Raw genomic sequence first — 11,629 nt, 5'->3', positions numbered from 1 at the left:
AGGCAGTGACATCATCTGAGCCCAGACCTGGTTCTGGACAACTCTGTCTGAAGAGTTTGGGGGGGGGGGGGGGGGAGGGGAGGGAAGGATGCTGTTGGGGGGGAGCAGCACACCCAGCCAACCCCAGCCCTCACTGAAGCAGCAGCAACTCGCCGGCCCTTTCAGCAAACAGTTGGATGGAAGGCTGCTGGCCCAGCACTACGAAAGGGCAAGCAGATGGAAACGACACTCACTCTCTCCAGAGCACCCTCCTGCAGCGCGTGGCACTGCCAGGCTCAGTCCTTCTCCCAGAATTCCGGACAGACAGACGGCTTTAGAGACACCCCCCCCCCTCCCCAACCTAAACCAGGCGTGAACCCAGCAGCTGATGGAAATAACACGCCCGGGCCGGGTAGCGCCGGCGTCTTTAATCGCCCTTTAACTGTTCCAGAGTCGGCGGCGCCGGGGATTGTTACGGTCGGTTTAAAAAGCACGATGATTCCCCTTTCCTGGAGAAGTTTGCAGCAACAATTACCCTTCTGTCGCAACCTGCCAAGGAGGCACTCCAAAGCCCTCCCCGGCTAAGCGAGACGAATCACAGCGGCACCTAAAGCCGCGGGAGAAGGAGAAGCAAAACACCTGAGAGCTGCTTCTAAAGGGGAAGCTGCCCCAGCACCTCTGGTGTGTCCAGCACAATGTGGCCACGCACAGCCCACCCGGTGCAGCGGCTGTGACACACCACGCACAGTCTCTCAGCCAAGCCCAAGAGGACCCAGAAAAGCAAAAACAAAAAGGGGGGGGGGGGGGAGGAAAAAAACCAGGAAGGAAGAAAAAAAAAAAACAACAACCCCACCAAAACAAAAAGCCGAGGAAAGTAAACGAGGCTCTGGGGAAATTAAGGCAAAGTGGAAGTCCTGGCAGAGCGAGGTAATAATTTCCTTTCTGAATGAGTGACTGTTTAGAATGTAACCAGGCAAACACGATTAAACCAAATGAATATAAATTCTAGGTGCGGCCGTAAGTAATGAAGTGAAGAAAATGAACAGCGCCTAATTAACAAGAAAATAGGATCTGCCATAACGCATCGGGACCTAATGACAAATGAAGGCTCAACTTCCCCCCTCCTGAAACTTTTTCCAGATGGAAAACGCCCTGTTTTCACAGCCTTCTGCAAACACCGAGGGGATTGCGGGTGCTGGGAGGAACTTGTGCTTGGTGCAGACCCAGGGCCGGGTGGGACAGCACATGCAGAACACTCAGTGAGGGGAATCAGCTGACCCAAAACCCAGGGGAGCCCCTTGTGCGACCCTTGTTTTGAGCTTAGGACCTGGCTTTGTGGGCACAGCCAGGCTCCTCGCCCACCTCCTCCTGGGAAGGAACCCCGGGAGCTGGGATGGCCGCTGGTCCTCCCGGCACCTCGGTGCTGCGGGGTGGGGGTGGTTCCCCACCGAGACTCCCTCCCCTCGGGGCGGCTGGATCAGAACCACTGGGTTTGGCCGCTCCCAACGGGGCGGGAAGCCCGTCCCCCGCCGGGGAACAGGGTGGGGGTCGTTTTGGGGCGGTGGCGAGCTGGTGCCAAGGCCGGGGCACCGATCTGCTGCGGAGCCCGGCTGTATTACCCCCCGGGGGGCGGCGGGACAGCGGCACCGCAGAGCCCCGCAAGGCCTGGCCAGGGCCCGGAGCCCTCCGAACCTACAGTTCCCTGCCTCTTCCTTCACACGGGGGGGGGGGTGTGGGTGTCTCTGTATGGGGTGTGGGTGTCCCTGTGGGGGCTGTGGGTATCTCTGTATGGGGTGTGGGTGTCTCTGTATGGGGTGTGGGTGTCCCTGTGGGGGCTGTGGGTGTCTCTGTATGGGGTGTTGGTGTCTCTGTGTGGGGTGTTGGTGTCCCTGTGGGGGGTGTGGGTGTCCCTGTGTGGGGTGTTGGTGTCCCTGTAGGGGGTGGGGGTGTCTCTGTGGGGGCTGTGTGTGTCTCTGTGAGGGGTGTGGGTGTCTCTGTGGGGGGTGTTGGTGTCCCTGTGTGGAGTGTTGGTATCTCTGTGAGGGGTGTTGGTGTCTCTGCAGGGGCTGTGGGTGTCTCTGTGCGGTGGGGGTGTCTCTGTGAGGGGTGTGGGTGTCCCTGTGAGGGATGTGGGTGTCTCTGTGAGGGGTGTGGGGGTGTGGGTGTCTCTGTGGGGGGTGGGTGTCCCTGTGAGGGGTGTGGGTGTCTCTGTGGGGGGTGTGGGTGTCCCTGGGGGTGGTGTTGGTGTCTCTGTGGGGGGTGTGGGTGTCCCTGGGGGGGGTGTGGGTGTCTCTGTGGGGGGTGTGGGTGTCCCTGGGGGGGGGTGTGGGTGTCTCTGTGGGGGGTGTGGGTGTCCCTGGGGGGGGTGTGGGTGTCCCTGGTGGGGGTGTTGGTGTCTCTGTGGGGGTACTTGGCAGGGCGCGGCTCCCGCAGCCCAGCGCCGGCCCCGAGCCCGCGGTACCGCCCGGGCTCGGGCCCAGCCTCCTCCTCTCCGGGCCCGCCGGAAGTTGTGAGTGGCTGGCACTATGACGTCAGAGAGCCTGCGTCGGCGCCGGTGAGCGCGAGCTGCCCGGCCGCGGGGATGGGAGCGGCGGCGGCCGAGGCGGATCGGACCCTGTTCGTGGGGAACCTGGACCCCAAAGTCACCGAGGAGCTCATCTTCGAGCTGTTCCACCAGGTACCGCCGCCGGCCGCTGCCTCGCCCGTGCGCCGGGGTTTTGTGTGCTGGCGGGGGGGGGGGGGGGGGGGAAGGAGCGGCGTAGGCCGCGGCCGCCCCGGTGGGTGGGGGCGGTGCTAGGCCAGGGCTACGGCGACCGGCGGCGGACATAATTCCGCGACCTGCGCGTTCCTGACCGGTCCCCTTGGTGTGTGCGGCTTCGCAGGCGGGCCCGGTCGTTAAGGTTAAAATCCCCAAGGACAGAGACGGCAGGCCCAAGCAGTTCGCCTTCGTGAACTTCAAGCACGAGGAGTCCGTCCCCTACGGGCTGAGCCTGCTTAACGGGATCAAGCTCTACGGGCGGCCCATCAAGATCCAGTTCCGAGCAGGTAACAGGAATGGGGGCTGACCCCGGGCTCACTGGGAGAAAGCCAAGCTGGGGGCTGCTGCCTATGTCCCCTTCCCCCCCATCCCCTTCCTCTGCATGTCTCTCCCTCCTGTCCCCACCTCCTGTCCCTGAGGTTGCTCAGTTGGCTGGACTGCACAGGCTTCTCACCCCAGCCCATTAGTCTCCTGTTCCCTTGAAAGCTGTTCAAAACAGTCCCAGGAGTGGTTCACATCACACCTGATCTGGCCCAAACATCTCATCCTTCCCAGCGTGTATTCAGACTGTCTCTTGTTTGGGCAGCTGCATCATGTGCTTTTGCACTGACGCTGACTCTGGAGCGAGCAAAGCACGGGGTGGTTCCCTCTGTAGACCGGCTCCTTGAGCTCGTGTTTGCTGGTCCCAAGAAACGTTTTGTTTCCCTCCAGGAAGCAGCCACGCATCTCTGGATGGCAACCCGTCCTGCTCCCCGCACAGGGCCACCAACGCCAGCCCGCCTGGCGCCCTGCATCCGGTGCCCAACCCTGGCAGGTAACGCATCCCCTCAGCGAGCACCGTAGGCACGCGTGTGCCATGTGAAGCAGGGAACGGCCTTCACTGCCTTCCTCATTGTTCCTTATTTTCTCCTCTCCCACAGATACGACAGGATTCCTGACGCTACGGTAGCAGCGGGATTCTCGGCGGCGCAGCGGTCTCTGCCGTCTGCCGACAGCCTCCAGAGACAAGCAGTGGTACGCTCTTTGCTCGTGCCTGCTCGCTTCTAGCCCTGTGCTTTTGGGGTGTGGAAAGGGTGCGCCCACAAAGGTTTCCAGCTCCAGCAGTGAGGTCGGAGGAGGCGAAGTGCTCAGTAGTAGCTCTTCCACACATCCAGGCTCGTTTCCACATGGAAACTTTCCCTTTCTCACGGGGCTTACAGCAGTCCCAAGTGCACGCTCTGGCTTCCAGCGCTCTGCTGGGCAGCGTGTGCACGGTCCAGTGACCTCCTCCCTCCTCTCTTTCCAGCTGCACAACGCCATGCGGCAGCAGCCGCCTCCCTTCGCCTCCAAGTACGAGCAGGCTGGCTTCGCCCCCCCCGGCTACCAACATGTCCCTCACGCCTTCCACCCCTCCGCCGCCCCCCAGATGCCGCGGCGCCCCGAAGTGCCGCTGCGCAAGGGCAGGCCGGGCGCCCACCCTTACCACCCCGAGGGCAGGCACTTCGGCCGTGAGCAGCGCGCGGGGGAGCGTGGCCCTGATTACGGCAGGGGCAAGAGAGAGGAGTATGGCTACGAGGAGAGGGGGCACGACCCCGAGCATCGCTACCGGGGGGGCAGAGAGGAACCCGCCTACGAAGACAGGCACCGGGATGGCTGGAGCCACGACTATGACTACCGCAGAGAGAGCTACAGAGATGCCAAGTGGCACCCGTCCCGGCATTAAGCGCCCTTCCTCTGGGCTGGGAAGAACTCAGTGCCGAAGGGAGCGCCGTCTCTTTCTCACCGAGTTTAACACGTGTTTAAACACAACCCCACACACACCCCTCCCCAAAAACCCCACCAGCGGCCCCTGGGCAGTTGCCCATTAACCTGTGTGAGGCTACTAACTGTGCAGTGCTCTGAACTGCATGCGTGGCCGGTTTGTCAGCGAGTTCACGATGCCTCAGGCTTGGTGTGGCTGGGGATGGGGACTGGGGGAGATCGTCACCCTTTGTATTTTTGTAGGGGGGGTGGGGGGTAGATGGATCCGGGCAGCGTGGGGCGTTTCTGATGCGGAGCGCGGGGACGTGGCCCTGTTTTGGGGGATGAGGAACCCCAAAGGCATTAAAGCGTGTCTCCGCGGAACGTGCCCGTGCAGCCCCGTCTTCCTGAAAGCCGCGGGGAGCGGGGCGGGCTCGGTGAGTCCCCCGCGGGAGCCGCTCGGAGGGAGGGAGATGGGGAAGAGGGAGAGCGTGGGCTCGGCCCGGACTACAACTCCCGTCAGCCCCCCGCGGCGGGTCCATGGGGGTGGGTGGGTGGGTGGCGAGCGCGGGGGCCGCCGGGAGTCGTAGTGCGGCGGCGGCGCTTTGCGGCCCGGCGGCGATGCTGAGCGGCAGCCGCGCCGGCTTGGCTCGCCTGAGGAGCTGCGGCGGGAGGAGGCTGTGGCGGGGCCGGCGGCGGGCGACGGGGATGGCCGGAGCGGACATGGGCCAGCGGATGGTCTGGGTAGACCTAGAGGTGCGGAGCGGGCCGGGGGTGGGAGCGGAGGGGAGGGGAAGGAGGGGTGTGTGTTGGGGTTGGGAGTGGGGGGGGGGGGGGGGGGGAGGGGACACGCCGCGCTGACGGCGCCGCTCCCCCGCCGGGCAGATGACGGGCCTGGACGTGGAGAAGGACCAGATCCTGGAGATGGCCTGCCTCATCACCGACTGCGACCTCAACGTTCTGGCCGAGGTGAGCAAGGCCCCACCGGGCCCCGGGGCCAAGGGCTGAGGCGGGGAGTGTGAGGGAGGGGGAGCCCTGCCGAGCCGGGGCCTGCTATGCCGGGGCCCGCTGTCCTCGGGGCTACCCCCCCCCTCCCCGGGAGCCCGCGGTCCCGGGGCCTGCTCATCGCTACCCTGCCTTTTCCTTTCTCCTCCCGGCAGGGCCCCAACCTGATCATCAACCAGCCTGACGAGCTGCTGGATGGCATGTCCGAGTGGTGCAAGGAGCACCATGGGAAGGTAACACTTCCCCCCCGACCCCACCCCTTCCCCGCTGCCCCGCAGGGGGGTACAGGGTGTGCTGAAGGGCGAGGAGCCAGCAGAGCATGGGCATGGGCGCAGGAGACACGCAAGGAGCAGCTGTGCTCTGTGCCCAGGAGCAGAGGGCTCGCCCAGCGCTGCTGGCACAGTTGCGTGGCAGCCTTCCCCCAGCTTTGGTTGCCATTGCTCAGCCGTGAAATTGCACTGAAGCAGCACCCACTTATTACTGAGCCTGAGTAACGCCGGGGGACGTTCTGTTACCTTGAGAGCCAGGGGCAGCAACGGAGCTCCGCGGGGAGTTCTGGCCAGCCCTGTGGCTGCGCAGTCGAGCAGTCAGAGAGGTTAAACAGAGCAGCACAGAGAGGTAGTTTCACAGCACTTCTCCCTCTGTAAAGCTGAGCCACTGGTGTGAGAGATTTGTTGTGGTCCTTTCAGCTGCTGGAGAATGCTCCTTCCTTGCCTGGAGCGGGAAAGCCAAGTGGGTTTTCTCAGCCCTGCCTGGGAGTTGAAATTCTGGTTAGTTTTCAATTAAGGGCTGAGGTTTTAAGACACCCACCCATAACCCCTCCCCTCCAGCGTCTTGCTCTCCCCAGGAAGGATTAGGAAGAGTTCAGAGGAAGAAACAAACATTAATTTACTGTGATGGGCACTTTTCCCCTTCTGTGGCTGGGGGCTCGAGCTCACCTTCGGTTTGCAAGTGAATTGAAGATGGCAGCATATGTTATCGCCGCTCCTGAGGAGCTACTTATTTTTAATTGACTAAGAAAAGAGAAGCAATTAGAATATAGATGAAAACTCAGCCACATAATGAATTTTTTAACCACCACTTGGATCCCTTGAGTAGATTTTTTTTGTGGCACAGCCATGGCAATGACGTAGCCAGAGGGAAATAAATCCTTGGAGAACGCTTGGAGCAGGTTTGACATTGTTTTTTTTTTTACCAAAAATGCTAAAACAACCCCAAAAATAGAAAGATAAAACGAGGTAGGGCCTTTTCTGACTTGTGGGAGCCTTGGTATCAACATGGAGGCAGGGAACCTGTTTGTTCCTGTTCCCTTGGTGCTTTGGGCAGGCGGGGGGCAGAGGTGCCACTGGAAGGGTCACCCTTTCCCTCTTGAGCATCTCTAGAAGCTTCTTTCTGGGCCGTGCATTTCTGGCTGGTGATGGATGGCTCTTTCTTTTCGCAGTCTGGCCTTACGAAGGCGGTGAAGGAGAGTAAAATTTCCTTGCAGCAAGCAGAGTACGAGTTCCTCTCCTTCGTACGGCAGCAGACACCCCCTGGCCTCTGTCCCCTGGCAGGTAAAGCAGTAACAGCAGTGCCGTCCCTCCCGCAGCTCCCGGCAGGATGCCGACACTGGTTCACTGTGTGGGGGTCCTGCACGCAGAGCAGAACCTGTTGAGTCAGAGCACGGCTCAGTCACAGATTGGGAAACTCCAATTCTGGGCAGCAAACCTGACAGCATCTTTCCCTTGCCAAACAGAACACCAGATACCAGCCGCCCACATGGCCCGCTGCCCTGAACTGTGGCATCCAGTGGCCTTTCCACACAGTCCTGGGACTGGTGCCACACCAAATGAATGCCTGTCTTCATGTGGCAGAAAAGCCGATGCTTTGATACATACCTGCCTGACAGGGATTGTAGGAGCAGTAACTGAAGAATTAATAGTGGGATTACCCTTTTAAACCATGTGTGATCCCAAAGGGAAAACCTGATAGACCCTCACAGTTGTGTTTCTGCGGGAATGGGATCGAGGAGCTGCACATGAACAGCACTTGCTTTCCCTGTGATCTTTCCCTGGCTCACTCAGCCTGCTGCTCATCATGATGTCGCTCCCCGTGGCTGTGTAGGATCTTTGGAGGAAACATCTTGTTTTGTGTCTTTGTAGGCAACTCCGTTCATGCAGATAAGAAGTTCCTTGACAAATACATGCCTCAGTTCATGAGGCACCTTCACTACAGGATCATCGATGTGAGCACTGTCAAAGAGCTGTGCCGGTAAGCCTGGCCTCCGCGGGAGGGAGGGTGGTCTGGGGAAGCCTGTGTAAAGTCTTTTTCTGGGAGAGGGTGGCCCATTCCATCCAGGGGATGCACAGAGGGGCAGCTCAGCTCTGCTCTGCCATCAGCAGTGCCTTGACTCGCTTGCAAACTCAGCTTGGAATCCCAGTTTCCTTTTTAAGTGGCACTTCTTTTCCCTGCTTGCAGGCGCTGGTATCCGGAGGAGTATGAGTTTGCACCAAAGAAGGCAGCTTCTCACAGGTGAGGTTTCTGCTCTTCTCCTGCAGCAGGGTTTCAGAAGAAAAAAAGCTTCTTGGCAACATTAAGATGTACTTGTAGAAAGCCATGTTTTCTGGCTCTTCTGAGTGGAGGAGACAGTGGTTTCTGTGGGATCCATAGGCTTGGATAAGTCTGCACATACACTGCGTATCGGAGGTGGATTTCTTCCCACCTGGAGTTTTCCTGATGAGTAGCTGGGGAATGCGTGCAGGTGTTTCAGAACCCTCCTTGGTTCTCTTTCAGAGCGCTCGATGACATCAGGGAAAGCATCAAAGAGCTGCAGTTCTACAGAGAGAGCATCTTCAAGCGGAAAACGGATGAAAAGAAGAGGAAACTAATAGAGAACGGAGAAAGCGATAAAACAACCAGCTGATTGCCCACCTTGCTGTGCCATCCCCTGGCACCTACCTAGATGATGCATCTCCCCTGGTTCTTTTCGGTTTGCCGGTCTCTCCAGAAGTCGCACCCCCTCCGGTTCCCTCGTTTCCGTTAACAGCCGTTAAGACGCAGAGGGAAGCCTGAGTTACCGCTGCTTTTCTGTTTGAGCGAGGGAGCGACTGGCTCGAGCCTCAGCAGCTTCTTTCTTTGTACCCTCCCTGGTAAAACACGCTGTTTGATACTCCTCTTCCTCTGGTTTTAGGTGCAGTCTTTCGCGGCGCAATAAAAACAGCTGTCGAAAGGCGGTGTTTTCATCCAGCCTGTCTTTCCTGCTTTGCCATAGGCTGCCTGTGGGTCTTTTGGGTCAGGACAGAACCTGGGCCACACCCCAGGGTGAGAGCCAGGGAACGCCTGTTTAACCTCTGTGCCTCTCCCTTTGTGCTGCACTCTTTGGGTGCAAACCGTGGAAATCAGGGAAAACCCTCAGCTCATGCTGGCCTGAAGGAGAGGGAGAGAGCACAAGGAGAGCCCCTCTCACTTTTGCTCTGATTCGGAGAGGTACACTGGAATCAGATGGGCTCCAGGCTGGCTGCAGACAGCCAGGAATGGAAAAACTTTAGACAAGGCTTTTTCCTTCCCCTCACCCTGCTCCTGCTGCTGTGGGTGATACCCTTGTACTGACATAACTCACTGGTGCTGACAGATGAACTTTTAGGACAGCGAAATCTCCGGTGAATCTTTAAGTGTTCTAAGTGACAAAACAAGGACATGCAAAATTCTCCCACCCCTATGTGATAAAACCCAACTTATCAGGAGCTCCTGTGCCCCTCCAACTGCCCTGGCCCAACCTTCCCAGGGCCCAGCCCAGCAGCAACGAAAGTGGAGGAGAAAGGAGAGGGAAAAGGGCAACCTGTGGGCTCGTGGTGAGGGAGACCACAGCCCCAGGAGCAGCTGAAGCTTCCCACATGGGGTGATGGGGATGAGGTTAGGGTACATTTATGGTGGGCACAGCTGCCTCTTCCCTCCCACCTCGCAAGTGATGGCTGAGAATGGGAGCTGGAAGTGGTGTTTTATCTGCTGTGCCAAAGGAGATGAGCAGTGGGCTTGGAGCTCCATGTTTCTCTCAGCAAAGTGCCACAGGGAGGGAGAGGGGACAGTTGGCAAGAGACCTGCTCGAAGCACCAGCAGGGAAGGGAGATAAATGGGTGTGATCAGCCAGATGCCATAATGGGTCTGACAGAGCAGAGCAGGGAAAGTATTTTGGAAAAGGAAGCGATTAGCCCATAAGTGAACACACCCCAGCTCACCCCACAGCCCTCTGTGCCAAGGGCAGGTCACTCCCGAGAGCCAGGAGACCTGACTGACCCTCATCCTGCCCCAAGACAAGACAAGACTGAGCAAAGCTCCTTTCCTGGGCACTTTTGGGGGAGCCACGTGCCCCGGAGATATCCCTGCCAGGGATGAAGGATGCTCTTGACCCGGTGGCCCGGCACCACGAACAGCCGTGAGGGTTACACTGGCCGCTGCCTCGCGGGGTAGCAATTAAACCAGGCTAACGAAGGGCTCAGCCCCGGGGACCCCTGTCCCGCCGCGGCTGCAGTTGCGGCCACCCCACCGTCGGGGGAGCTCCGAGACCGGCGGAGGAAGCCCGGCCGCGCCGCTCCGGTACCGTTCCCCGGCTAGTCTCGGGTTTTCTACCCCGTCGGTGCTAAAGACGGTTCCTCTTCCTCCTAAAACCCTATTGCGGAGCGATGGAGAACGGTGCTGCCGGCCGGACAGACCGAGCGGCTGGCAAAGGAGAGGCGGCGACGGCACCCGAGACGGGAGCAGGAAGCCCCGCGGCCCCGCCTCCGCTCCCAGCCCGTGTCCTGGTTTCCCCTGGCTGTTCCGACGGAAACTCAACGAAGCTAAAGCAAAGCAGAGGACCGAAGCCAAACCCAGCGTGTGCTCCCGACCCAGGCAGACAAGACTGGGAGGGGGGGAGGATTGCGCCATCCCAGCTCTGCAGAGGTGAATGAAGCGCGGAGACACGCAGTGACCTGCTTAAGGTCGCACAGGGAATTTGCCACGGAGCCAAGCCCCAAGCTGCGATCCCCAGAATCCCCAACAACTTCTTCCACAGCCAGATACTCCTGCCTTTTGCCGCTAGCTGGCCGAGCTAAAAATAACCCCACGCTGCGTTTCCCTTTGGCAGCAGTGTGACTTCCAGTCTGTGATGCCTGCTGGCATCACCGGGCTGCCACCGGCTTCGCCGCAGCGAGGTGCCTCTGTGGGAGCCCCCGTGTTTTCCCCCTGGGGGCTTCACTGCTCTAAAGGCTCAAGCGCAACCCCCAAAGCGACCCCCGGTGCCCCGATGGCATCGCTGCTGTTGCTGCAGTTGGTCTTGTGGTGTCTCTCGAACACCGAGAGCCGCAGAGCGGAGGGCGAGGGAAGAAAGGCAGCTCTTTTTAGGGAGAATGGCGGCCATGAAGCCAGGAGAAACGCTGCTCGGAGCCCACAGGTTTTCCTTCGGGAGTGGTTTTAAGGCAGCACAGCCCCCGTGGTCCAAGGGAGGTCCTGGAGGTACGTGTTACATCTGCAGGCATCATCCAGAAATGGATTGGAATGGATGGCGTTTGACAGAGGCTCCAGGTGCCTCGTCTCCTTGCTGTTCTCCCTGCAGGGAGCTGGCCTGGGAACGCGAGGACATCACGTTTTCCAGATCAAAGGGGATTCCCTCTCTATTTGTCGAGCTGCGGAACGCCTCGGAGCAGAGGCAGGAAAGGCTTTGCCACAGTACACTGGCCAGGTACTGACCCCCAGCACCTCCACTGCTGCCGGCTCACCCCAGAAGCGGGGCACCAACAGCATCCCCCAGGAATTTCACCCAGATACAGTGTCTGGGTGGATGGTACCAGCTGAGAAGCCAAGCCTGCAGCTCTGCAGCCACCCACACCCTTCCCCTGGAGAAACACGATTCACATGTAACCCTCTTTGCACCTCAGGCTCACAAGAACCCACCCAGCCCAACAGCACGGGCAGCTCAAAAGGTCTGAGTGAGTCCTTAGCCATCCATTATACCAGTAGATAAACTCAGGCTAATCAAAGCAGCCCCTTCAGAACAAGAGGTTATCAGTAAAGGAGATGAGGGGAAGCGTATTCCTCTCACGTGTGCTTCGCAGACCGAGCCAGGAGTGTTTGATAGAGTCGCCACATCGCCCTCAGCAGAGCAAGGATGCTGCCTGCCCCACCCACCCACCCCAGCATCCCCCAAGGCTCTGC

The 11,629-nt window shown here is 59.6% G+C and overlaps 2 protein-coding genes across 2 annotated transcripts; both read left to right on the top strand.

Annotated features, from left to right (window-relative positions):
* Positions 1-2,543: 2,543 nt before the first annotated feature.
* RBM7 (RNA binding motif protein 7) lies at positions 2,544-4,699 on the top strand. The gene is made up of 5 exons (XM_084274892.1): positions 2,544-2,656; positions 2,862-3,024; positions 3,449-3,551; positions 3,658-3,751; positions 4,023-4,699. Exons 1-5 carry the CDS (start codon positions 2,561-2,563, stop codon positions 4,437-4,439), a joined length of 873 nt encoding a protein of 290 aa, XP_084131018.1. The 5' UTR covers positions 2,544-2,560; the 3' UTR covers positions 4,440-4,699.
* A 375-nt stretch (positions 4,700-5,074) lies between these two features.
* Positions 5,075-8,686, top strand: REXO2 (RNA exonuclease 2). Its single transcript, XM_084275068.1, has 7 exons — positions 5,075-5,212; positions 5,342-5,425; positions 5,617-5,694; positions 6,903-7,014; positions 7,603-7,711; positions 7,919-7,972; positions 8,234-8,686. Exons 1-7 carry the CDS (start codon positions 5,078-5,080, stop codon positions 8,361-8,363), a joined length of 702 nt encoding a protein of 233 aa, XP_084131194.1. The 5' UTR covers positions 5,075-5,077; the 3' UTR covers positions 8,364-8,686.
* The last annotated feature ends 2,943 nt before the right edge of the window (positions 8,687-11,629 follow it).

Source organism: Gallinula chloropus (assembly GCF_964237585.1).
Source record: "Gallinula chloropus genome assembly, chromosome: 24".
Classification (NCBI taxonomy): Eukaryota; Metazoa; Chordata; class Aves; order Gruiformes; family Rallidae; genus Gallinula; species Gallinula chloropus.
Note: the sequence above shows the minus strand (reverse complement) of the source record. Positions and strands in the feature narration are given on the sequence as shown.